This window comes from Fistularia commersonii, chromosome 5 (assembly GCF_037954325.1).
Source record: "Fistularia commersonii isolate RoL2024-O1a breed Wild chromosome 5, RoL_Fcom_v1.0, whole genome shotgun sequence".
In the NCBI taxonomy this organism is placed as follows: domain Eukaryota; kingdom Metazoa; phylum Chordata; class Actinopteri; order Syngnathiformes; family Fistulariidae; genus Fistularia; species Fistularia commersonii.
In genome coordinates this window covers 14,071,015-14,093,910 of record NC_141288.1, presented here as the reverse complement: position 1 = coordinate 14,093,910, position 22,896 = coordinate 14,071,015, and the positions used below count along the sequence as shown (strand labels likewise).

The window sequence follows — 22,896 nt, the reverse complement described above, 5'->3', positions numbered from 1 at the left end:
CAACAAGCTTTTTAACCGCCTCTGCAACCAACAAAGCTGTCTCTTGAATCCAGTCTTTACCAAAGAGACAGAGAGTTTGAGCTGGACATCTTGCTTTGTAGACAAAGATGTTCTCACTTTGTCCATGTAGCGGGAAGTAAAAGGGATGTTGTGTGAGAACTTTCCAGGCCGACGGGCATCCAATGTAGAGGCCCACTCCAAGCGACAGGATAGTGTGTCTTTTTGGGCACACTTATTCTTACTGTTCTGTATCTCACTCTTAGGTGCATACACCAAGTATCTAAAACTCAGTTATATGTGATATAGTTAGGGTTCTTCTACAAAAACCTCAGGTCAGCAACTTAGGTTGTGATTTAAAATGGGCTCTCTGCTATGGAAATGGAGTGTTTGCCATGCTACAAAAGTACATGTTTTCTTTTCCTAAAAGATACTCTTATCCGAATTGGATGGCAAATCTTGGGACTTTTTATGTTCTACTTGTTACCATTTGTCTCAGGCACCCTGTTTGTAAAGTAGTCCACTTTGCAACATTCTTTTCAGACCACTGCTTGAATCTCCGTGCTCATAAGATTTTCACAGGCTTGATTATAAAACATTTTAAACCAGCTCACCCAACAGTAGCCACAGGACTACCGCGTCTGAGTCTCTGTTCTGTTGACGGCCCATCCATCACTTTCTTTTTCTGTATTTGCAAGAATTCTCAGCGATACAACTTCAATTACCTTAATCTTGCCTTAGTGACTCCTGATTCATTTATGTGGATGCTGAGGTGGACTTATTGTTTGGTAAAATGTCCATACAAGACAATAATGCTCAGGGATGAAGAGATGCAAGTCCAAACCTCAAACAGCGATAATTACTATAGCACATCTTTGATGTATGCACTTTTATAACTGACATTTTGTAGATAGAGAGGCATGGTCAGCCAGTGTTAGGGCTTTGTGGTGCGATAGGTGTTGAACTTGATTTGTCCCGAATTGTTCAAGAGAGCAACAAGATCACATCAATTCTCAATATGCCACTGTATCATTTAGGAAGCCTTCAAATTTCTTGCCCAGGAATTTTAGTGGTTTATCAGACAACAATGGGATATCAATACTTGCTATGATAAAGCAGAACTGTTCAGCTACACTTCCCTCTCTCAGTGCCAGACATTGGACTTGGTTTGAATAGTGTGTTCATTGCTTCTGTTAAAGAGATTGTACAACTCATAAATGAAGCTGTCTCCAAAATAAGCCAGTAACCTTGAAAATAACTTGTATCTGAAGTAGTGGTAGCAATGCCCTCTCTTTTTGTGACAGGCTTGTCACTTGACATTGATAAGCAAGTGATGCTTGTCAGTGACATTTTAAGGGGTACATATGCAGCCTTTTTGCAAATGATATTCAGAACTTTGCATTGCTCACAAATAGCATCTACTTAAGCAGGTACTCCATAGCTTTGAAAAGGGAACTTGTTCTAAAAAACTCCTTTTGACACTTAGTCTGCTTTCACTTGATATGTTTATTTATTTTAACCAATTATGAGATGGTGGTGAAGTGCGGATGTGATGGTTAGTGCTTCTGCCTCACTCCAAGGAAGTCCTTGGCTGTATGTCCCTGTATGTGGCCCTGTGATTGTCTGGCTGCAAGATAAGCAGTATAGATAATGTATGATTTCTCGGTGACTGTAGTTCTTAAAAGTAATTTTATGATGCAAATCAAAACACAAACATAAATTAGAGCGTGATATGGTGCTGCTAATATGTTGTTGCACTCAAACACGCTTTGTCTCCCCCACAGGTTTTGTGGACTTGCAGACAGAAAAAACTGACCTGATGGAAAACGTGGGTGCTATTCCATTCCTTGACTACAAGCATTTTGCCTCAAGGATCTTTTTTCCCGAGGTAAAGTGAAGCTGCAAAGAAACACTTATGCTAGATGTCTTTGACATTTGATACATGATTGTACAACGTCTTGTTTATTTTTGTTTTGTTTTTTCAGAGTGAACCTTTGATGACATTATGTATCAGAGACATCTGTCAGGTAAACTCTGACAACAGCTGCAGTCTTTTGTGTAATCATTGCCATGTAGTAAACCTGGGAGTAATCTTGTTGCTGTGTCTGACCTGGACTCAGGATGCAAAAGAGTTTAAACTTGATGAATGCTGCCAGGACTTAGCAAGGCTGATTCAGAACCAACTTTTCCTTACATCCATGGTGCATGCAATGGAGGAGCAGAAGTCTTTCACCATTAAAGACAAGTCAGTATGCCTTGTTTTACTGCTTTTAGTGTCCATCTGAATCTTCATATCATTGCTGTGTAATTTGATAAAACAGTTAAGAGTATTTCATGGAACAGGCAACACTGAACTGAAAAAGTTCAGATGGAAAATGTAAAAGATGTGCCATATATAAAAGATTAGTATGAGTCACAGCAGGAGTAACTGGAGAGAAAAAAAGAATACCGGAGAAGTAACTGGAAACTGCAATGCCTTTTGTTTAAACTGAAGAAAAGGGCGATGTGCATCAAGAAGCGGGGAGAGTAGATCTATCTGTCTCCTGATTAATTTGGGTAATATCACTGCTTTTTTCATATATATTTTAATGAATTTTGTTTATAGTATGTATGCACTTCATTTTTAAAGCATATCAACTGATTTGAACATTTTGATTTTGGTAGAAATCAGGATCTGGCTTTACCAGCTGTGGAGATTTTTAAGAGCAACTGGGAACATGTGGAAGAACAGATGCAGATATTTTGAATTAAATTCATCCTGTAAATTGTATTATAGAACCGAACAGAGACGGGCCAGCAACCCGTGTCTTCCTGTGTCTTACTGGGTTTTGGTCCATTGACGTCTTTGTTTTTTTTGACTCATTTTTATTTAAATATTCTTGGAATTTGCAGAAATTAACTGTTGAATAATATGACATTTCAATCATATATTAATGTATATAATTTCCATAACAAAGTACACAAAAAAATTGGACTTAAAACAGTTGACTTGTCGACATGTTTGCACTTCAATCCAGCAACACTGGATCAGATACTCTATACCTTTAAGTCTGGGTGTCAAAACATTATCCAAAACATTTCTAAATCCAAGGTCGCCCACCTAGCAAAACCCCTCACCCAGGTTATCAGATGATTTTAAACAGCACTGTTTTTTTTGTACTTCTTATAACTAAATGACTACATTATATTTCTGTTTTATACTCTTCCATTATGTAATCTAACTTTTTTTATTTCCATTTGTTGTATATCCATCTTCTTTTAATGAGTGTTCATTATGAAGCTATTACATAGTGTCAACTTCAAATTGTTCTGTTAATGCCACTTGTGTGTCTTGGACATTTTTTCCTATTCCAGGTGCACATTGGCATCCCTGCTGACTGTAGCACTCCATGGAAACTTATGTTACCTGACAGATGTTATGGAAGTTCTGCTAAAGGATCTGATGCGCCAAAGCAGCAACACACAGCCCAAGCTGCTGCTGCGGCGCACCGAGTCCACAGTTGAGAAGCTGCTGACCAACTGGATGTCCATCTGCCTTTATGGGTTTCTGCGGGTCTGTAGCTTCTATGTCTGTTTAAGATTCTGTAAAATGAAATTCCATTTAAAACTGTTAAATAGTGTTCTCCATAAAACACCATTCACAATAGCCACAGATGAATTGTGTTATAATTTTTTATAATGTTATAAAACTGGTGATAATGACAATCCAATATCAGAAATTCATGAGTCACATGCTTGATAGAAAATTGACAGCATTCACACCTTTTGATACAGCCCTGATCTTTGGCAACTTCACCTTTACCTTGATGATATTTCGTGCTGGTTTTTAGCTCATTTCCTGTTGATTCTCACTTCACTGCATGCTGATTTTTAGATTTTCAAAGAGAACATTGTTGCATAATTTTTAAAATTATAAATGGAATATATTGAAGAAAACGGTATTAGCAGTTGAGATTTGCAGAGATTTATTAAAGATTTTCTATTAATCTATGAATATGACATAGACAATCAATATTTTATAAATGTATGTTCTATATCTACAGATTTCACAATATGATATCTATTTCTTGTACTACACTGATATATTTCTCAGTTCTGAGAAATAGTGTAGCTTTTCACACAAATCATCATCTATAATGTTCTTACAAACACTGGAAAAAAAATCATACTAATGAAGGTGTTGCTGGCATATCTGTTTGACAATTTTCTTTGCATTTCTTTTTTTTTTTTAATATTAATTTATTGGTGCAGGAAAGTGTAGGTCATCACCTCTTCCGATTAGTGAGCGCTCTCTCACAGCAGATCGCCAAAGGTCCAGTTGACTCTGTGACAGAAAAAGCTTTATATACTCTCAGCGAGGACTGGCTGTTGTGGCAAGCTCAGGACTTCAGCCCCCTGGTATGTTTACACTTTCATTGTTTTCATAAGACTTAATAAGAAGTCCTATTACTTGTAACAACACACTGATTCCCATTCATTCATGGACCTCATTTGACAACACAGCCTCACTCCCAATATTTGAAAGCTCACTTAGCATCACATAACGCATTAGACACCCTTTTTTTGTCATTTTGTGGCAAACCTGGAGCTTAATTTTTAGAGGCACCTGAAGAAGGTCTACTTTTGGTTACAGCATCAGTGGAGGAACGCAATTTCCCATTTGCATCAGAAATATGTGGCTAATACAAACTCATTTTATTTTGGTTAAGTTTAGAAATAGATACTGATGTTAATGTAGACATGATGTCCCATGTTTGTTGCAAAATGTCAAAAACAGGAATGTGTAATACATCAGTATGTGACACTAAGGGAGCTTTCACATTTTATCTGGTGGTTGACACAATTCAAACATGGTGGAAAAAGCTGTATTTTAATGACAATTATGCATGTTTACTTATTTTTAAGCTAGAACAAGAAAAGAAAAAAGAATGAATACAAAAAAAAAATTGAGAGGGCATCGGCAAGAAGGTCAATTCAGGAAATATTCTGGTTCAGTATCTCTGCGATATCATTAGAAAAAAATCTCCTACTAATATTGATCGAACCTGTTAATCTAGTAATCTAGTAACCTAACTTCTTTATGATTACTGAGTGAAGGTGATTATGACTAGTGAGATCTGACCTAAGAAATCTATTGTTGTGTAATATTAGGATCCATTTTCTCATTTCTTTTTTTTACAATAGTTAGTGGTGATATCCAGTGCAGTTTATTATCAGTTATCATAACCAAGTTTATGAAGTGTTTCCATACACTCTTTCTATGTCCGCATAATCATTACGGTAGTGAATATTGTTATTGATTTTTTTCAAAAGTAATTATGTAATTTGGTTTAAGTTGAATGATATATATACTTAAATATATTAAACTACTTCTTTAGAACTTGCAGTCTTTCCAAACTTTTCCCAGGCTGTCTAAATTGGATTACTCTCCAAACAAACCACATTTAAACTTTACAAATGTGATTTATGCGCGGTTTATGGGCCTAGATTAAAAGTGTACTCATTCAAAAGTCATCGTGATGAAGCGCTGAAAGAAATATGTTTAATATTTTGTTCTCTATTACACAAACAGGAGAATAACCAGTTACAAATAAAGCAAATGTAATGCACAATGTGACAAAATAGTAATGGGCCATTGATCCTGCTGCAACAACTAACTTTTAATGCAAATAAAAACATTAATCTGTAGAATAGATTCCCCAGCCTGCTCTTTATTTGTGGCTCTGCGACATCCTCAGTGATCTCCCCTCTTCTGCAGTTCATCCCTCCCTGCCCCGAAGTGGCTTGTCTGTTGCAGTCATGAGGGTTTTATCTTATCAGACTGACCACCATCTCAGTTTTCTGCTCATTTTCATCCATTAGTTGCTGCATGCGTAAAGATTAAGAAAAAAAAAAAAAAGATAGATACTGGTGATACCTCAACTAACCATGCCTAAGTGCATTTAGATAATATTTTCCAATGGAAAAAAAAATCGGACCCCATCTGTTTTTATAACATTGTCTTCAGACAAAAAGGTTTGCCTGACTTTTTCACAATGGATTTTGTGCAGCATTTAAGTGAAGGCAATCAAGAGAAAGTTGTCTGTAAACAAAAAGAACATATTTTCTCACTTGCTAATGAATGTGCTAAATGCTGCTTGATTATTTAATGTTTCTGCATATTGTTTGCAGAAGCTAAAAGTGGTGTTTGAAGCAGACAGCGGTGGTGGGGTCAGTGAGCCCCTGGAGGTTAACGCCCTTAGCTGTGACACAGTGGAGCAGGTCAAAGAGAAAATCCTGGCCGTCTTTAAGGCAAAATTTGGATTCCCGTATAACTCCACTGTCGGGAACATTTGGATTGGTGAGCACCCTTTTCCAACTTCCTTGAGGAGAATGCTCATACACACAGACACCTCAGCTCCATTTAAGGCACAACACCCAATATTTGTATAGCTATTAATCCATAGTTAAAAGTATTTTTATTATGATACATTTAAGTGAGTAACACGTGAAACTCACCATGTGTTCAGCTTTACCTTGTAAAAGTATTGACAAAATTTAATTTTGTATTCCAACCAGAGTACGAAAGGGATGGAGTCTTTGTCCCTCTGAAGGAAGTTGATGTGACCTCGGAGGTAATCGGTGAGGTGACTATGCTCAACACACTCAAGCATTACAAGGTGAGGGAAAGATCTTTGTACTTTTTAAGACCTTAAAACACTTTATAGCATTGACTTTGACACTTTATAGTTTTATTTGTATTTATTATTCTCCCTCCTTCCTACTATTATTTATTATTGTTATGTATTACTTGTAACTCTGGCACAACAATTTCCTTCGGGATAAATAAAGTTGTTCTTATTTTTATGTCATCTGCTGCTTCTCTTTTACAGTACTGCAGCTTTGATCAAACTCACAAAAGATAGAGGTCAATTACTTTACAGTTTTCAATATTTGGATCATTTTCCTGTTGCCCAGAAACTGAAAAATGAGTTTTTATTTAAACAAGCATATGTATACAATTATTCTTTTTTACCAGCCTCAAAATTATACTGTGTATTACTCAAGTCATTTCAGTGGCTTGATTTTTATGGAACATAATCTTTCCAGACATTGACAGGCTCCCCAAGTGCATTTATCCTTGTCTTTTCAGTCACGATGAATGTAATGAGTCCACATAGTTCTTCCTCCTCATTATCTGCTAGCCAGCATGCAGTTCAAAACAATTTATTTGTTTGCCAAAATCAAAAATATACCTACCTTTGGTGCTTTAGTTATTTGAAATGTTGCCCAGGCGTCCCTGGATGGGTGTGACACAAATGACATTAACACATTTGAAAGTGTGAATAAAAACGGTTGAGAATTAAAAAAAACTTTACAAGACAAAGGTCAGCATAGAGAAGGGAGAGGAATAAGTGCGCTAACTCAAACAGCCATTTTGAAAAAATAAGCCCTTTTTCACTGCTGGCAGTAAACTTTCAGTCCTCCTAGTTTGAATTTTGTTGGTAATTTCTGACTGGTTATTTCCTGTTGCCAGCAGTAGAATTAAATTTGTCTTGCCTCTCAGAGGAGATAGAAAGCTTTTATCAAGTGCATCTTCCTTTTTAGCAATAAGGCTGATAGAACAGCTGATTTTATATAGAAACTATATACCAAACATAGCTTTTAAGCCTAGTAAAGAGGAGATGTGGAGAAAAACCGAAGGAGGATTTGGTTTAGACGTAATGGCCCTGGTATCATTGAGTCACTTTGTGTAATTTGTCATCTGTCATAATACCCCCTCAGGACAGATACTATTAATTCAAACAGATGAGTTACATCATATTACAAAGACAATGGCAAACCTCACTACTCATCATGAGTCAAGCAGCAGCAACAACACTTTGCAGCAATAACGGTCATTTTCACTGCAGTGGTTAAACTGCTGCTTACATAAACACCATAAGGAACAAAATATAATTTAGCTATAACATTGAAGATAATAATATTTTTTCCATCTTTTGTACACATTTTCATAGCATATGCATGAAAGTCATGTTGTTCTGTTCCTGCTTCACATTGTATTCACCATTTAATAATTGAATAAACAAGTGAATGAATAAATAGTGATGTTGGCCATCATAAGCAATGTGCCAAGTCTAACTACACGCATCTGGCTCTCGGAGTACATTTTAGAAATTAGTTTTTGCGTGTTTTTATTCCCGCAGATCCCTGACGGAGCTACTATCAAAGTGCTTTGCAGAAAAGCTCATCCTTCTCTCAGCCCCCAGGGGAGCCTGAAGGGTGAGACCAATGAAAGATTTATTCAAGTAGCCTAAAAAAGTTTTGCTTTTATTCAAAAGTCGATCATTATCACAGTTATGTCTGTGATTCTGCCAAGGAGATTCATCTAGCCAGACCAATGAAATAGAAGTTTACCAATGATACGTTACCAAAAGTCATGTTTTTATGAGGCTATTTTGATGCCATAAGAAAAGATGACTGCTTTGAACTCTAACCAAGGATGTCAGTGCAGTTTTCTATGCCTTGGTTTTCTTTTTAATGAAAACTGAAATTACAATTTGCCAGCCTATTGAAATAAAGAGTTGAAAATTCTTCCATTTTTAATTAGAATTAAATCTCAATCTGAAACTGAGTTACAATGGTCAGCCTTAGACTGGCAGAGTTAGCTCAGCATGGAGACTTCCTGAAATTGCCATTTTGAGCAGTGTGTTAGAACTGAGCTGAGCCCGACTGAGCTGTTTTACACAGTGAGCCCAGCTATATTTACCGGTACATGTAAAACTGGGATATTTCATGATTTCACAATTTAATGTCGTAAGTCTGTAACTTCTGAGATATCTTGAGGTATCTTGCTCCTTATAACACCCAAGAAAAAAAAACTTTCCAAAATGCTGATGTCCTCATTTTAAGCTCAGCAGCTTATTCACCACATCAATTGTTTCTCTCTTTTCCGTTTCATTCTTCTGCTTTAATTTTGGAGTGAAAATGAAAGTTTAGAGACTTGTGGACCACACCTACAAGAAAAGCACATACTGATTTCATAAATCTATTTCCTTGACAAGGCCATGTTATAATAATAGAAGTATTAAGAAGAAAAATTGTCTGCATTTTCTGGTCATGGTCAACTTGACTGTCTCTCATTTGTTGGTTATGTTTTCTGTAGATGATCAGAACTTCTCTGGAAAATACTTCCATCTGGTAAGAGGTTGTTTATTTGTCATATCTCTTCAACCCTTCAGTTGTATGATTGTTCTCTTGGGGTTTTTTTCTGCAGATTGATCCTGATGTAGATGAGGACCAAACAAGGAACCCAGAGAGGAAGAAGTTAAAACTGAAGGAAGTGCACCTCACCAAGCTTCTCTCAACAAAGGCAAGATGAATAACCCAATGTCATTAATATATTTTCCTGTCAAGTATGTTGAGCCTTGTTTTCTCCCCTGCCATGAAATTTGCCGTGAACTGCAAAACCGCAAAATACTGATCATGTTTTTCTCTGCAAGGTGGCAGTGCATTCATTTGTGGAAAACCTGTTCCATTCTATCTGGGGGGTGCCTCCCCATAAAGCCCACCATGCTGTGAAATATTTCTTTGACTTCCTGGACACTCAGGCAGATGACATGAAGATCCTAGATCCTGATGTCATACACATCTGGAAGACCAACAGGTAAGGCTGGGTCATCGTTAAATTCATGAACTGCCTTTCTATGTAAGATGGAAACTTCGGTGCACACAACGAAATTGTAACACTGACTCTTCATTTAGTTTGCCTCTGCGTTTCTGGATCAACATCCTGAAAAACCCCCAGTTTGTGTTTGACATGGAGAAGCCCCCACATTTGGACGGCTGCTTGTCCGTGATCGCTCAAGCCTTCATGGACTCTTTCTCTCTCAGCGAGATCCAGCTCGGGAAGGTGAAGAGCAAGGGATGAAGCCCAGTTTCCTTTGGTTTAGCTGCAAAGGATTCCATCCATAATGCTGTGAACATTAACCTTTGGAGCCCTATATGTGGATACAGGTGGTCCTTACTTAACGACAGTGTTACGATCCAAAGGGTCTGTCGTTAAGCGATTTTGTTGTTAAGCAAAACACCGTTTCTACTGTATTACCATACAGTATTTGCATACATATAGTCATTTGTACTGTGCTATTTTACCTTTCCTTTTCCTGTAATATTTATATCTGCATGAATATAGGACGATAATAAGCACGGGGAAACACGTACCCACTCACAATACTGCTCCCTGTGCATTCCGCGCATATTTTAATAGTATCGCAAAGCCCGTTGTAACTTCAAGCTGTTTTGTAAAGGGATTGTTCATGAAATTCCAAGATTTTCCTAATGTTCTTGTACTTCTTTACACCAAAACAGAGGAAAGACATGATATTTTGGTTATTAATTGCTGAGTATGCCATTATTTTAACGGTCCGGCTCACTTGACATCTACCCAGGCCGTATGTGGCCCGACAATAGAAATTAGTTTGACACCCCTGCTGTAGAGGGAGCTGAAAGAGTGAAAGAGGATATGAAGTTAGTCAGGTTAAGAGATGAGTATGTCAAGAACAGGGTTAGAGGGAGGCAGATGACTGGCTGTGGTAACTCATGAGAGGAACCACCGAAAAGAAAAGAGGATCTACCTTGAGTAAAAAGTGTTAATAGACATGTTAACAGACATGTAATGTCATATCATGCAGGACTATTGCAATTATTTTTTAAGTATCTACAATTAGCAGTGAAATGCCTGATTTGTATTTGTGAGTGATAAAGCAAAGCAACACAAGCACAATCTACATGATTAGTACTTGAACACTTCTAGAAGTTTCGTAGATAGCATTTTGATGTTACATTTACCTTGATTAAATTCAACTTGAGAATTAAACAAAATGTATTACTCAGACTATAATTATTTTGACAAAGTTCTGTTCTGTAAATAGTCTTATGTAAACAATTCCATGTTATTCCAGCATGCACCAACCAACAAGCTGCTCTATGCAAAAGAAATCCCAAAGTTCAAGCAAGAAGTGAAGGTATATTACAAGCAGATCAAAGATCAGCTGCCAGTCTCTGACTCTGAGTTCAGGCATTTCCTGCAGGAGGAGTCAAAGGTATCATACTGTTCAAATAACATTTAAAAGAGCAATCACATTAAATGGACAGTCTGTGGACAAACTACTGTTTTCTACTCATTTCAGAAGCATGAACATGAATTCAATGAAGCCGCAGCTCTTCGAGAGCTCTTCAGATTTATCAAGCGCTACTTCAAAGAGGTCAGTACTCCCTCACCCTGATGCAGCATGTAACATGCAGTTCTGTTAGTGTCCCGTTTAGATCCGCGTAAATACTAAATACCGACAATATGCGGGTGATACACGAGAAGCCAAATCTGGATCATATGCAAATTACTGCCCCGCTCTTGAAAGTTAAATTTTCATAAAGCATTGAGAAACATTTAAACAAGATAAATCATACAGTCAAAATCAGAGACATTAATGGCATTGTCCCTTTATACATTTTGACTCACACATCATCATTGATACACCATGACACAACCTGTTTTTGGTCCCGGAGGAGCAGGTTATTGAGACCATCGAGGCAGATATTCAAACATCTCAGTGTCATTTTATTGCATGGCATGAATTTTAGCATATAGTATATATATTTTCAGTTATCACAGCAACTTTACTTTGGGCTGATTGGGTAATTGACTGGGTTAGGCTTCAGCATCCCTGCGACCCTGACTGAAGGATAAGTGGCAGATCATGGATGAATTCATCCTTGATTTTGTCACTATGGCAACAGATATTCTTTCAGCGGTTTTCAATTTTTTAATAAAAGAAAGCAACAGTTCGTAGTTGTTCTGCCTTTTGAAACCACCAGTTACAAAATGCTGCCGAAAGAGGAAATAACGCAGTGATTTCCTTCTCTCATTTCCTGTTATTTACAGAGTGTTTATACTGCAACCTGCAAACCTAAAACCACTTTTATTGATATAAAAGTGACAATAGGATCACAATGAGTAAATTCAGATATAGTCACCACCTTCTCAAGGTTCACTATGCAGTTTATTGTGTCACCTCTCCTCAGAAAGTTATCTTAACCCAGGATAATTTTACATTTTTACTGCTCAAGCCAAAGACAAGATGTAAACACTCAAATAGATCTTTATCATCTTAAAGTTACTTTCTTTTAATTTTTGAATGGATTTGAAACAGATGAAAACATGAACAAGAAATTTGATTTCTTCGTTTCTGCAGATCATTGAAAAACTGGATGAGATCGGGGCTCCTGTTGAGCTCCTGGAGCAACTGCATCATGTCAAAAAGCTGTTTGACGGGTTGAAGACTTGCAGCTGGAGCTGAACATCCCATCCTATAACTCGTATGACAATGACACATCAAGAAATTGTGGGTGAACACACCAAAGGCTGGAAAGAGACACTTCTCCCAGCGGCATCCTCTGCTGCAGAAAGGAAGGATAGGATGACATACTTTTCAAATTAATGCATGAAGCCAAAGATGTCAAATATAAGTCTGTTTGTTTGTGATTCACTATTCCCAATTCCCGTTAAATCACTCTGTAGTGTAGATTTGACACGACAGTACAGTGACTGTGGTGTCACTGTACTGTAGTGACTGTAGTGTTTTAAAATTAACTTCATCTTATATGTACATTTTTCTTCCTTAGAATGGAAAATGTTTCAATGACTAAAAATAAATAAAAAAAACAGGGACATTTTTAACAATTTAATTATTTATGAATATAATTTAACTTATGATTCATTGTGTGAACATCAGAAATTTTGTAAGTCAATGTAACCCATTCTAGGGATAGCTAGCATGCTCCTTGCATACAAATCTGCTCTCATATTGTGCACTTTAAAATGAGCCATCTATTTCCTACAGGTGGGCAAGTCCAGCACCCAAATCTTGGGCAGCAATCCCTTCCTTATATAGGATGTGATGACTACATACTTTTGGGATTGATGGCTCAGAGAATTTAATGTCTGCATGCCTTTGGGCTTGTTGCTGGTGACTAAAATGTTATTTTCAAGTTTAGTCACATGGCTTGAACATCTTGGAAAAACGATGTAGAGTTCTATATGACAATAATTTGGATTGTCTCTGAATGCAGGTGCATCTCAGGGCTTAGATAAGTCACTTTTTGCTGTTTACTTAAAACCTCCTCTTGTCTCTGGCATTTGCCAACCCAATGTGTGAGGGTATGGAGACAGACTGGCTGGGTTTCAACATCAGAACGATGAAGTTGTGTCCTTTCACACTAATTGAATAGAATTTTAGAGAGGACCAAGCCTGTCTGGTGTCTCAGACCCAGCAAACTGATAAAGAAAACCCATAGCATTTTCACACTTTGTGTTCTGACATTCCTTCAAATACTATTGATTAAATTATGTACCATGGAGAATAATATACTCAAATCATGTCATTTATTTCTTTGAAAACTATTGCTTTTGAATAGATCAATAACCTTTCATAAATCCTGCTTTAGTGCTAAGTAATGATGACAATCATCTCTTAAAATCCCATGATTGAATCTACATCATAATCAAATCATTTTACTTCTCTACCAGTCCCAAGACACCACCATTTGTCAAGGACATTAGAATTTAATGAAGTTTAATTTTAAATTTTTCCTATTAATATTCTGCAACAAAATAAAAGTAAAAAGGAAATCAGTAGTTTATTATTTTATTTGTATTTTCCACAAAACTGTGCTTAATCTTATATTCACAAATGTGAGAGTCACAGGTCAGACTTAAGAGTAGGCTCCCCTTCCCTCTTTCCTCTGAACCAGTGAGCCCAGTTCTTCCAGCTGCTGCCGCTGGACAAACTCCAGTTCTTCCAGCCTCTCACGCAACACTGAAAGCTCTCTCTGCTGTTGCTCTTCCTAAACACAAGTAGGAAACATGATGGAGTGCCGACTGATCTGTGAACCAGTCCTAAATGTTGACCTTTCAGAAAGCTCTGTTTCAGAATCCATATTGGAAAAAGTGCACTGGTGAATGAACTGTAAAGATTTATGTCAAAATTAATGTCAGGATGTTTCTGATAGAAGATACCGACCAAACGTGATGTTGGAATTTTAACATTATTTAAATAATCCTCTTACTCTCTACAAGATTCCGTATATGAATTCATGCAGGACAATAGTTCTATTTTTCTTCAAGTAATACTGATCTAACACATGTATTCATTCAACTGGAAACAAAACAATGTTCATCATCTGGCTCATCCCAGGGGATACAAATCATCAAACAGATATGCTGGACTCCAGGATAGCATTCAGAAAGTCTTTTGACATTTTGTTGTGTCTATATTCTGGATTTGGAAGTTGAAGATGGATTTCTTGAACAGCTATTTTTGACTACCGCATTTAAAACCTGTTGACTTGTCAATGAAGTTCGACATGTAATAATTCACAAAGTGCCAAATATCTTTAACTTTTGACGTACAGAATATTAGCAAATACAGATTTCTTTTTTACTCCCAAACATATCAGTAATGGCACAGTAGTGTGAGCTGATGATGTCAATTTCTGCTGTCTGTTGAAGCTATCAACTCAGAGACTATAGCACTGTTAAACTAGCCCACCAATTAATCCCCCGCTTCAGGGATCTCTTTGTGACGTCTCATCATTTTAATGTAATTTATCACTGACTGAAAATGGTATTCATTGTGCAGACTCATGGTTCTGTCTGTTTACCCCTTGGACTTTTGTGTTAAAAGGTTTATACTGTTTTAGTAGACATCAGTTTCATTTTCTGCTTTTGCTCTAGTCTTTAAATGTGTTTCCCACTTTGCAGGGTTTTTGACTTTTGTGTATATCCTGTCTTATTTGCATAATTACCTGGGGTTCCATTGTGCTCTACTTAATAATATTGACTTCATTGCTTTTTAAACTGTATTTTCATTGTGTTTGAGATAAAGAAAAGTTGTTTAATCTCATTGCTGTACCTGCTTCCTGTCCCTACAGTATCCCGTTGGTTTAATACACATCACTATTTTGCTTTATTTGCTTCTTTAGATGCATTCGTATTTGAAAACATGAAGCTATAGTTTCTTACATATTTGAGCTTCCCTCAGAAAATTACTTTATTAATATTTCCAAAAAATGAATGTGCCCTGGATGGCCTGGAGTCTCTTTTTCTCAACATGTAATATGGCAGAAACAACATAGTGTGCATCTATGATTGATTTTGCAAGCACTTCTCTGTTGTTCTCAAAGAGAGTTCACCACAATCAAGCATTTGCTTTTCACGTTGATGCAGATCCACTTGAACACACTTACCGATAAGCTGGGAAATGGGGCCTCAGATCCAAAACAGGGTAACTGATTTGGGGAAGAGGTCAGGAATATGGGGCTAGCACTGAGGTTAGCTGGGTCACCCACTGGGAGGCACCAAAACTCTTTGGTTTGTTGCTGTAGTTCCTTAAACCATTTCAGTTGCGATTGCTTCTCTGACTGGGATGGACATCTTGATGGAGGAAAACAAGGTTTCATGTTGGAAATGTCATACAAGTCATCTGTTGAGACAAGGGCCTGAAATTCATTCAACTTGGTTATTTCAAACAGACAATATAGCAATGTTGCATTTACGTCTTGGGTGCAGCAGCTTCCAATTCAAGTTCTTCAATCTTGGCCTCCAGTGAATGGATTTTATCCTTCAGTTTCTTCTCTTTATTCTCGGTTTGAGATTTCCTCTACAAAACATTTATGCAGATTGTGGTTGCATTACAGAAAACCAATAAGATAATTGCATTAATTTGGTCATGCAAGATGACATGACACAGATGGACAAAAAAGAATATTGTAATATTGTATCAGGACCACCTGAGACAATGATTCCCTTTAGAAAGGTTCATCAACTTTGAACATCAGTTTGCCCTTAAGTTTGACAAATAAACATATCACCTGCTTGTGTGGTGAGATTCTGTATTTCCTCTCTTTACTGCACAAAAGACATATCATAATATTTGAATTGAGACCAGATGGTGTTTCTTGGCCAAAAGCTTGGAAAAGTAAATTTACACAATAGCACTTACTCTGGGATGTGGATAAGGTGGTTCTTCTTTATCACTGAAAGGTTGCACACCTCAATGAAAAATACTACATTATAATTCTACCTTTAAAATTAAAGAAACATTATACCTTCTTCTGTGCAACAGCTGCTCTCTGTAATTTCTCATTGATCTGAGTGTATTTTTGTTGCAGCTCAACATCTCGCTCCTGCAGCTTGTGTTTCTCCTCTAACCACTCTAAGTAGCTGTCCTCAAGCTGCCTGAAAGAGGCAAACACAGACACAACAGTGATGTCAAAGATGTTCATGCTGCAGGGTAGAGGTCCAAATCTTGCACATGATTCTTTTGTAAACGGTCACCCACCCACCCAAGCCTGTTTCCCTCGTCCAGAAAATGAGCTTATTACTCTGGCTTGGCTTGGAAAAGTGCTTTTCACATTGAAGTGCTTCAGACTGACTTTGATATGAACATTCATCAAGCCTATGCTCCCAGTTTTAACTGAGCCTCTGTCAAAACAGTGTCAGAGCCAGTTCTTGGAAAGGAGTAGGTGGATCACCTCCAGCTGAAACCTCCGTTCTGGCTTTACCAGCTTTTGAGCTGTTCTAAAGAGATCTAAATCACTTTTCTTCATCCTAGACTTGTACCGTGTCAAATTCTCTCATTAATACTTAAACTAATACATTAACTATCCAAACCACACCCCAACCATCTACATACATTTGCTCACGACAAAGTCTGTGGTTTATCTTTAGTAGCTAACCCTTAATTTCTGCCAAGAAACATTACTGGTAAGATTTTCAAATCCAATTTTTTGGCACTTTGAGTCCCACAGGACAAGTGTGATTCAATTTCATTTCATCTGAGAAGAGGCAGACATCTATATGCCAGAATATCTGAAATTTACAAGCTCATAAAAAAAAAAAAAATTCTAATTTGAATATCTGTAGGCAATGCAAAAAAAAAAAAATTGTGTTAAAAATCTGAAAGTTGCAGTACCGTGTAACAAATTTGAAATACTTACTGCTATGTACAGAGAAAATTAGGCTCTTAAACTGACCTCATTGACCTCTGCAGCTCTCTGCGTACTGCCTCCTCCCCTTGCTGAGCGCTGCGGAGGCGCCCCTCTAATTCTTCCCTTTGGTTTTGATTAGCAGCATCCTGAACTGCACTGCGCTGCTTCAGTGCCACAAGATGGTTCTCCAACTCCAACCTAAAGAACATGGCGTTTAAGTTATATATCAAGAACATATAAATTATTCTTTGATTTGATATTTAACTTCGTATTTTTCTGGTATTAGAAAATGGCACAATAAGTGGTATAGCCTGGTAAAGTCAATTTATCTGTCCATAGATGGCAAGTACTTCATGTTTTTGGTAAACATCATAAACACACAACAGTCAAATATTAACCTTGATATTTTGATAGTGAAGTGGTCTGCATCTGCTCTTCTCTGCTTAAAATGTAAAACGCATTTGGAAATATTGCCTTATATTATTTATATTATTCACCTTCATTTAAAAAATCACTTATCAAGATTCATCAGGTCTTTTTTTAAACAAAACTGTTTACAGATTTTGTTCAGTCTTTACACATTCATTACTGCCAGAATGTATTGTAATGCTATTAATCAGTTTGGATCATCTTGGCACAAAGCTTAAAATATTGAAGATTTCACAAAGTAAGAATCATCCATTCCTGGAAAGTGTCTGTATTTGACTTAAGGTGCTGGAATTCCAACAACAATGTGTCCTTTAACATCAATCAAAATAATGTCCAGGACATATTTTTATGAGAAGTGTCTCCCTTAAGCAATGAATCATGCCTCGTGACCAACAACACCGTTCATGATTTAGCCATTTGAGTTGTAAGAAACCATGATAGTGCAAAGTCAGTGCCTAACTTGTCTTCTTGCAGGGCTGCTATTTTGCTGAACTCCTCCTCTCGGGCAGATTGTACCTTCCTGACCATCTCCCTCTCTTTCTCCCTCAGAGCATTTTTGTGTCTCTCCACCGCCCCCTTGAGTACCTCCTCATCTGCCTGCAGACCTGAGAGACATGCGAGTGACACAATCAGTGTTACATTTGGTCAGAATAAATCATCTAAAGAAAAAATGTTCTAAATGTGAATGCCAATACCACAAATTTGTCCCAGCAACATGTCTCTCTCCCTCTCCAGCTCCCCTTGAGAGCGTTCCCAGTCAAGTCTGATGTTGGCCACATCCTGCTTGCATGAAAGCTTCAGGTTTTCAATCTGATAACCACAAGAGAAGGATGCCTTAATTCTGATAAATTAATTTATGATTTGTTTATTTGTTTACTCATATTATTTGAGCTACAACTGCGGTGGGTTTCATCTCATTCACTTTAAATGTATCATGCCCTGTAGTCATACACCCTCTATGTACGACGAAGAGAGAGGGAGATGCAGAGGAGTTAACATCTATAATACCAATTTCAACTGACAATTTTAAACTGACATCAGCAGCTCATAGGTCAGCTCATATATCAATGAGATGTACACATCATTTTGTCACCTTCTTAAAATGGTTGCAAAGTATTCTTTTCAGAAAACACAAAAAGCTGAGCCATATGTTAAATAAGGGATTGATTTAGGCAAAAAAAAAAATACTGTGGCAATTATTAAAGAAGGTGGGGATTTTTTAAGTCACTGGTATCAATACTTTGCTCACTGTTAGTGGGCCATTATAATTATATGGAGCTGTAATGAAAAGTGATTACCGGTGATCGTTTAAAACAAGGCAATGTACCTGACTGATTAGGGAGTTGACCTCTCTCTCAGCTTTGTGCAACCGTCCGGTGATCTGGCTGTTTTCTTCATGGCTGAGATGAAGTTTACACTCTGTCCGTTCCAACTGGAGCCGCAGAGACTGACGCTCTGCCTGCCATATTGACAAACAATCATGTTTAAAATCCTATGGAATTCAAAGCCATATGTTCAATAGTAGGGTAAAATACACCACGAACAACTACAATCATTGTGATCAATGCAACAAGGTAGTTTCTGAATGAGTCAAATTCAAAAGTGAAGTGATGTCAGAACAGTGGGTGTTTTACCTCCAGCGACTTCAATGCAGCCTGAGACTCCGTCAGCTGTCTGATCTGAATGCGCTGGATGTTCTCGGCCTGCTGGCCTGAGGTTTCTCTCTGGGCTCGCAGCTCAGCCACCTCTGTCTCAAGACCCTTCAGCCGCAGGTGGAGCTGGGCCTTTTCTCTTAGCAGAGCCTCCACACGTCTAACATCACGCAGTGCGTCTGTACCCTGGTACTGGACCATCAGTTCATCCTTGTCTCTCCGCAACTGAGAAATCTAACGAGGAAGAGGAAAATATTTTAAACAGTTCTATTTGGGATGTTAAAATAACAATAAAAGTAAAATCTAAAGATTTTTAAGCAGCACATTACTGACAGATAGTCAACCCTCCCACCTTTGCTTCATAGCATATCCTATTCTCCTCCAGTACTCGACGGTGCTCTTCTCTCTGGTGGTCAAACTGGGACTTGAGGAAAGTGTGTTCATGCTGCAGCTTGTTGCACTCAGATCTGTACTTCTCTGCCTCCTACAAAAAACAACAAGTGACATGAAAGTGACAATATTAGCCAGGAAGAAAACCCTCCAGCAGACAAAGTGAAATTAGCTTCTGTTTTGTGAAGGTGTCATTATGATGTGTTTACATTTATCTGAAAAGCAATCCTACGTTACACATACAGGCCAGTCAGTCAATAGTCCTGAAAATTATGAGTTACAATTATGTGTGAGTCATCTCTGGGTTTTAACTGTATCCCTGCCAACAACCTAGAAGGACATTCTGTGTCTGCTCTTCTCTTTAATTATTGATACAAGTGTCTGCTCTTCTCTTTAATTATTGATACAAGTGGCAACAAACATAATATTTGTATTGAGTGCATAAGATACTGACCTCCTCAAGTTTGGAGAAACGCTCTCTGAGTAGATCCTCAATCTCCTGCTGCACCTGATTTCTTAGAAACTCCAGCCGCTGTGGTGTCATCACCTGGCCAACACACACACACACACACACACACAAGCAATTGGTTACAGTTATTTACAGTTATATGTTGAATAATCTATACATTTAATGACTGTGAATTTGGTCAGGTCAAACAAGTTAATTTTTTCTCTTTGCCTTGAGGACACAACAGAAGATATGAAAAAGAACTTTGGGCTGTTAAATCTATTGATTTTTTTTCAACATTTACAGAAAGAAAGGCTCATACAGTGGGGCAAAAAAGTATTTAGTCAGCCACCAATTGTGCAAGTTCTCCCACTTAAAAAAAAAGATGAGAGAGGCCTGTAATTTTCATCATAGGTACACTTCAACTATGAGAGACAGAAATGAGGGGAAAGAATCCATAAAATCCCATTGTAGGATTTTTAATTAATTAATTGGTCAGTTCCTTGTAAGAATAAGTATTTGGTCACCTACAAACAAGAAAGATGTCCGGCTCTCACAGAACTGTAACTTCTTCTTTAAGAGGCTCCTCTGTCCTCCACATGTTGCCTGTATGAATGGCACCTGTTTGAACTGGTTATCAGTATAAAAGATACCTGTCCACAAGTTCAAACAGTCTAACTACAAACTCCACTATGGCCAAGACTAAAGAGCTGTCAAAGGACACCAGAAACAGAGTTGTAGATCTGCACCAGGCTGGGAAGACTGAGTCTGCAATAGGTAAGCAGCTTGGTGTGAAGAAATCAACTGTGGGAGCAATTATTAGAAAATGGAAGACATACAAGTCCACTGATAATCTGTCTAGATCTGGGGCTCCTCGCAAGAACACACCAGCCCGGCAACGAAGGAGTAGCTTCGTAAGAAGCATTTCAAGGTCCTGGAGTGATCTCAACCCCATAGACTAGGGGTGGGCAAACCTTTTGGCTCAGGGGTCGCATTGACTTTTAAAATTTGATAGAAGGGCTAAGTCACCACAAGATACGATACATATAAAAAAAAAAAAAACGCATTTGTTGACAGTAACAGTTGACAGCAGTTGACACAAGACTCAACTTGCATTTGCTTTGAAAATAAAACCAGCTTGGTTTTGAAGGCTCTGATGTTTCCTTGCATTTCATGAACAAATCGTTTTTCCCGTCCAGCTCACTCATGCATGTCAGTGTGTCCACAGTAAAGGCTAAACCAGAAAGCCGATGTGTGTCATTCAGCTCAGGAAAATTCTCAAGCATTCTCAAGACGCTCCAAAAATGAAATAATCTCCGGTTTGAGCTCCCACATTCATCGATCCAATCATTCAACCATTCACATCAAGTATGTATTCTGTACCAATCTTTGGCAGGCCGAACTAAGTAGTTTGCCCACCCCTGCCATAGACAATCTTTGGAGGGAGAGAAAAGTCTGTGTTGCCCAGCGACAGACCTGAAACATCACGACTCTACAGGAGATCTGCATGGAGGAATGGGTCAAAATACCAGCAACAGTGTGTAAAAACTTTGTGAGGACTTACAGAAAACATTTGACCTTTGTCATTTCCAACAAAGGGTAAATAACGAAGTATTGTGATGAATTGTTTTGCGCACTTGACCAAATAGTATGGACCAAATACTTATTTTACACCATAATTTGCAAATAAATTATTTAAAAATCAAATAATGTGATTTTCTAGTTTTGTTTTTTTTTCTCATTCTGCCTCTCACAGTTGAAGTGTACCTATGATGAAAATTACAGGCCTCTATCATCTTTTTAAGAGGAAGAACTTGCACAATTGATGGCTGACTAAATGCTTTTTTTTCACCACACTCTATTTATTACCCAGACTGCTTATACAGTGGTGTTGTGAACACTGAAATGCCACCTTTGAAATTCCACCAATCTAAAAATTGTTTCACCTGTTGCCGAAGCGCCTCTAGCACCCTGTTTCGTTCCTGCAGTTCTCGCTGCTGAGCCAGCCCATGCTTCAGCTCATCTTGCAACCGCCTGAACTCCTCTAGCAAGCTGTAAAAAATATAGAAAAGACAATTCTCTCTTCAACAAATAGTCAGCTTTGTCTAAACTCAGTGGCAATTTGTTTCTCCGAACTCCAAAACATGATCGAAGTTATACCTGATATATTGAACCTTTAGTGTTTGGTAGATTGTCCTATGATTCTTGGACTTCTTTCTCTCATCATTTAGTATTTTTTGCAGCTGTATCTCAGTGCCCTCCCATCCAGCAGACGACCTCATCGCTTCAGATGTCCAAGCCATTACCTCAGCTCTGTAGGTGAAACACAGATAGGCAGCAAAAAGGAAATATTGGGAAATAAAATCAAAGGTGCCACATCTTTATGATGCAGATAGATCCCCTGCTTCATTGCATATGAACCCCTCATTTGAAAGAAAATAAAATTCTGATTCTTCTTCTGAATTCAGGTCTTGTGCCATTTGGATTCTTGATCCTTGAGATGACTACATGTTAACAGACGTTAATAATCTTGGTCCTGCTCATATACACTGAGGGTACAAGATGATAGAAGTGGCCACGCCTTAAGAATACATTGGAACAAGATCATAGTCGTAGCCACACCCTTAAGGGCCTTACAATTCCTTGTTGATGTTTGAATTTTAATCCAAACAAGGTGGTTGAAGAAGGGCTGAAAGAGGGAGTTACACCCTAAGAACGAGACACTACACAAGAACAAGACAAAAAAACACGAGACAGAAAATGTTCATTTTGATAACAGTTACCTGATGCAGGAATACAGCACCCTCTATCTGTCGTCATGGTGGGGTTTAGTTCTTTGGCAACAAAGCAAAGCTGAGGGATACATCATCAAAAAACAAGACATTTGATGTAACAGTGATGGCTCTATAAACAGCTGGCATTAATAACTGTTTAAAGTTTGCAAATTCATGT

The 22,896-nt window shown here is 37.8% G+C and overlaps 2 protein-coding genes across 3 annotated transcripts in view; one reads left to right on the top strand and one right to left on the bottom strand.

The window, feature by feature from the left end:
- plxnc1 (plexin C1) overlaps positions 1-16,011 on the top strand; it is a 35,049-nt gene extending 19,038 nt beyond the window's left edge. For both annotated transcript variants that reach the window (XM_086146950.1, XM_086146949.1), the window contains exons 17-31: positions 1,782-1,885; positions 1,983-2,024; positions 2,118-2,242; positions 3,352-3,550; positions 4,249-4,395; positions 6,169-6,337; positions 6,556-6,656; positions 8,184-8,259; positions 9,143-9,177; positions 9,254-9,349; positions 9,480-9,643; positions 9,742-9,889; positions 10,941-11,081; positions 11,169-11,243; positions 12,231-16,011. In XM_086146950.1, the coding sequence (XP_086003076.1) occupies positions 1,782-1,885; positions 1,983-2,024; positions 2,118-2,242; positions 3,352-3,550; positions 4,249-4,395; positions 6,169-6,337; positions 6,556-6,656; positions 8,184-8,259; positions 9,143-9,177; positions 9,254-9,349; positions 9,480-9,643; positions 9,742-9,889; positions 10,941-11,081; positions 11,169-11,243; positions 12,231-12,335 (1,727 nt within the window). In that variant the 3' untranslated portion in view covers positions 12,336-16,011. The remainder of the gene's footprint in view (positions 1-1,781; positions 1,886-1,982; positions 2,025-2,117; positions 2,243-3,351; positions 3,551-4,248; positions 4,396-6,168; positions 6,338-6,555; positions 6,657-8,183; positions 8,260-9,142; positions 9,178-9,253; positions 9,350-9,479; positions 9,644-9,741; positions 9,890-10,940; positions 11,082-11,168; positions 11,244-12,230) is intronic.
- An 856-nt stretch (positions 16,012-16,867) lies between these two features.
- Positions 16,868-22,226, bottom strand: LOC147234156 (centrosomal protein of 83 kDa-like). Its single transcript, XM_086147395.1, has 9 exons — positions 22,105-22,226; positions 21,891-21,996; positions 19,951-20,043; positions 19,459-19,590; positions 19,089-19,340; positions 18,782-18,913; positions 18,150-18,264; positions 17,915-18,059; positions 16,868-17,223 (listed from the first exon to the last, which is right to left on the bottom strand). The coding sequence occupies exons 1-9, from the start codon at positions 22,224-22,226 to the stop codon at positions 17,061-17,063; spliced, it is 1,260 nt and encodes a 419-aa protein (XP_086003521.1). The 3' UTR covers positions 16,868-17,060.
- Between the last annotated feature and the right edge of the window lie 670 nt (positions 22,227-22,896).

Bases quoted from the DNA above. Each gene is read 5' to 3' on its own strand.
- LOC147234156 (XM_086147395.1), bottom strand. From the start codon at position 22,226: ATGAGGTCGTCTGCTGGATGGGAGGGCACTGAGATACAGCTGCAAAAA. The intron at 21,997-22,104 runs GTATAACTTCGA...TATTTTTTACAG, and splicing joins CTAAAGGTTCAATATATCAG to CTTGCTAGAGGAGTTCAGGC. The intron at 17,224-17,914 runs GTTAGGCACTGA...CATGTTCTTTAG, and splicing joins GCAGCCCTGCAAGAAGACAA to GTTGGAGTTGGAGAACCATC.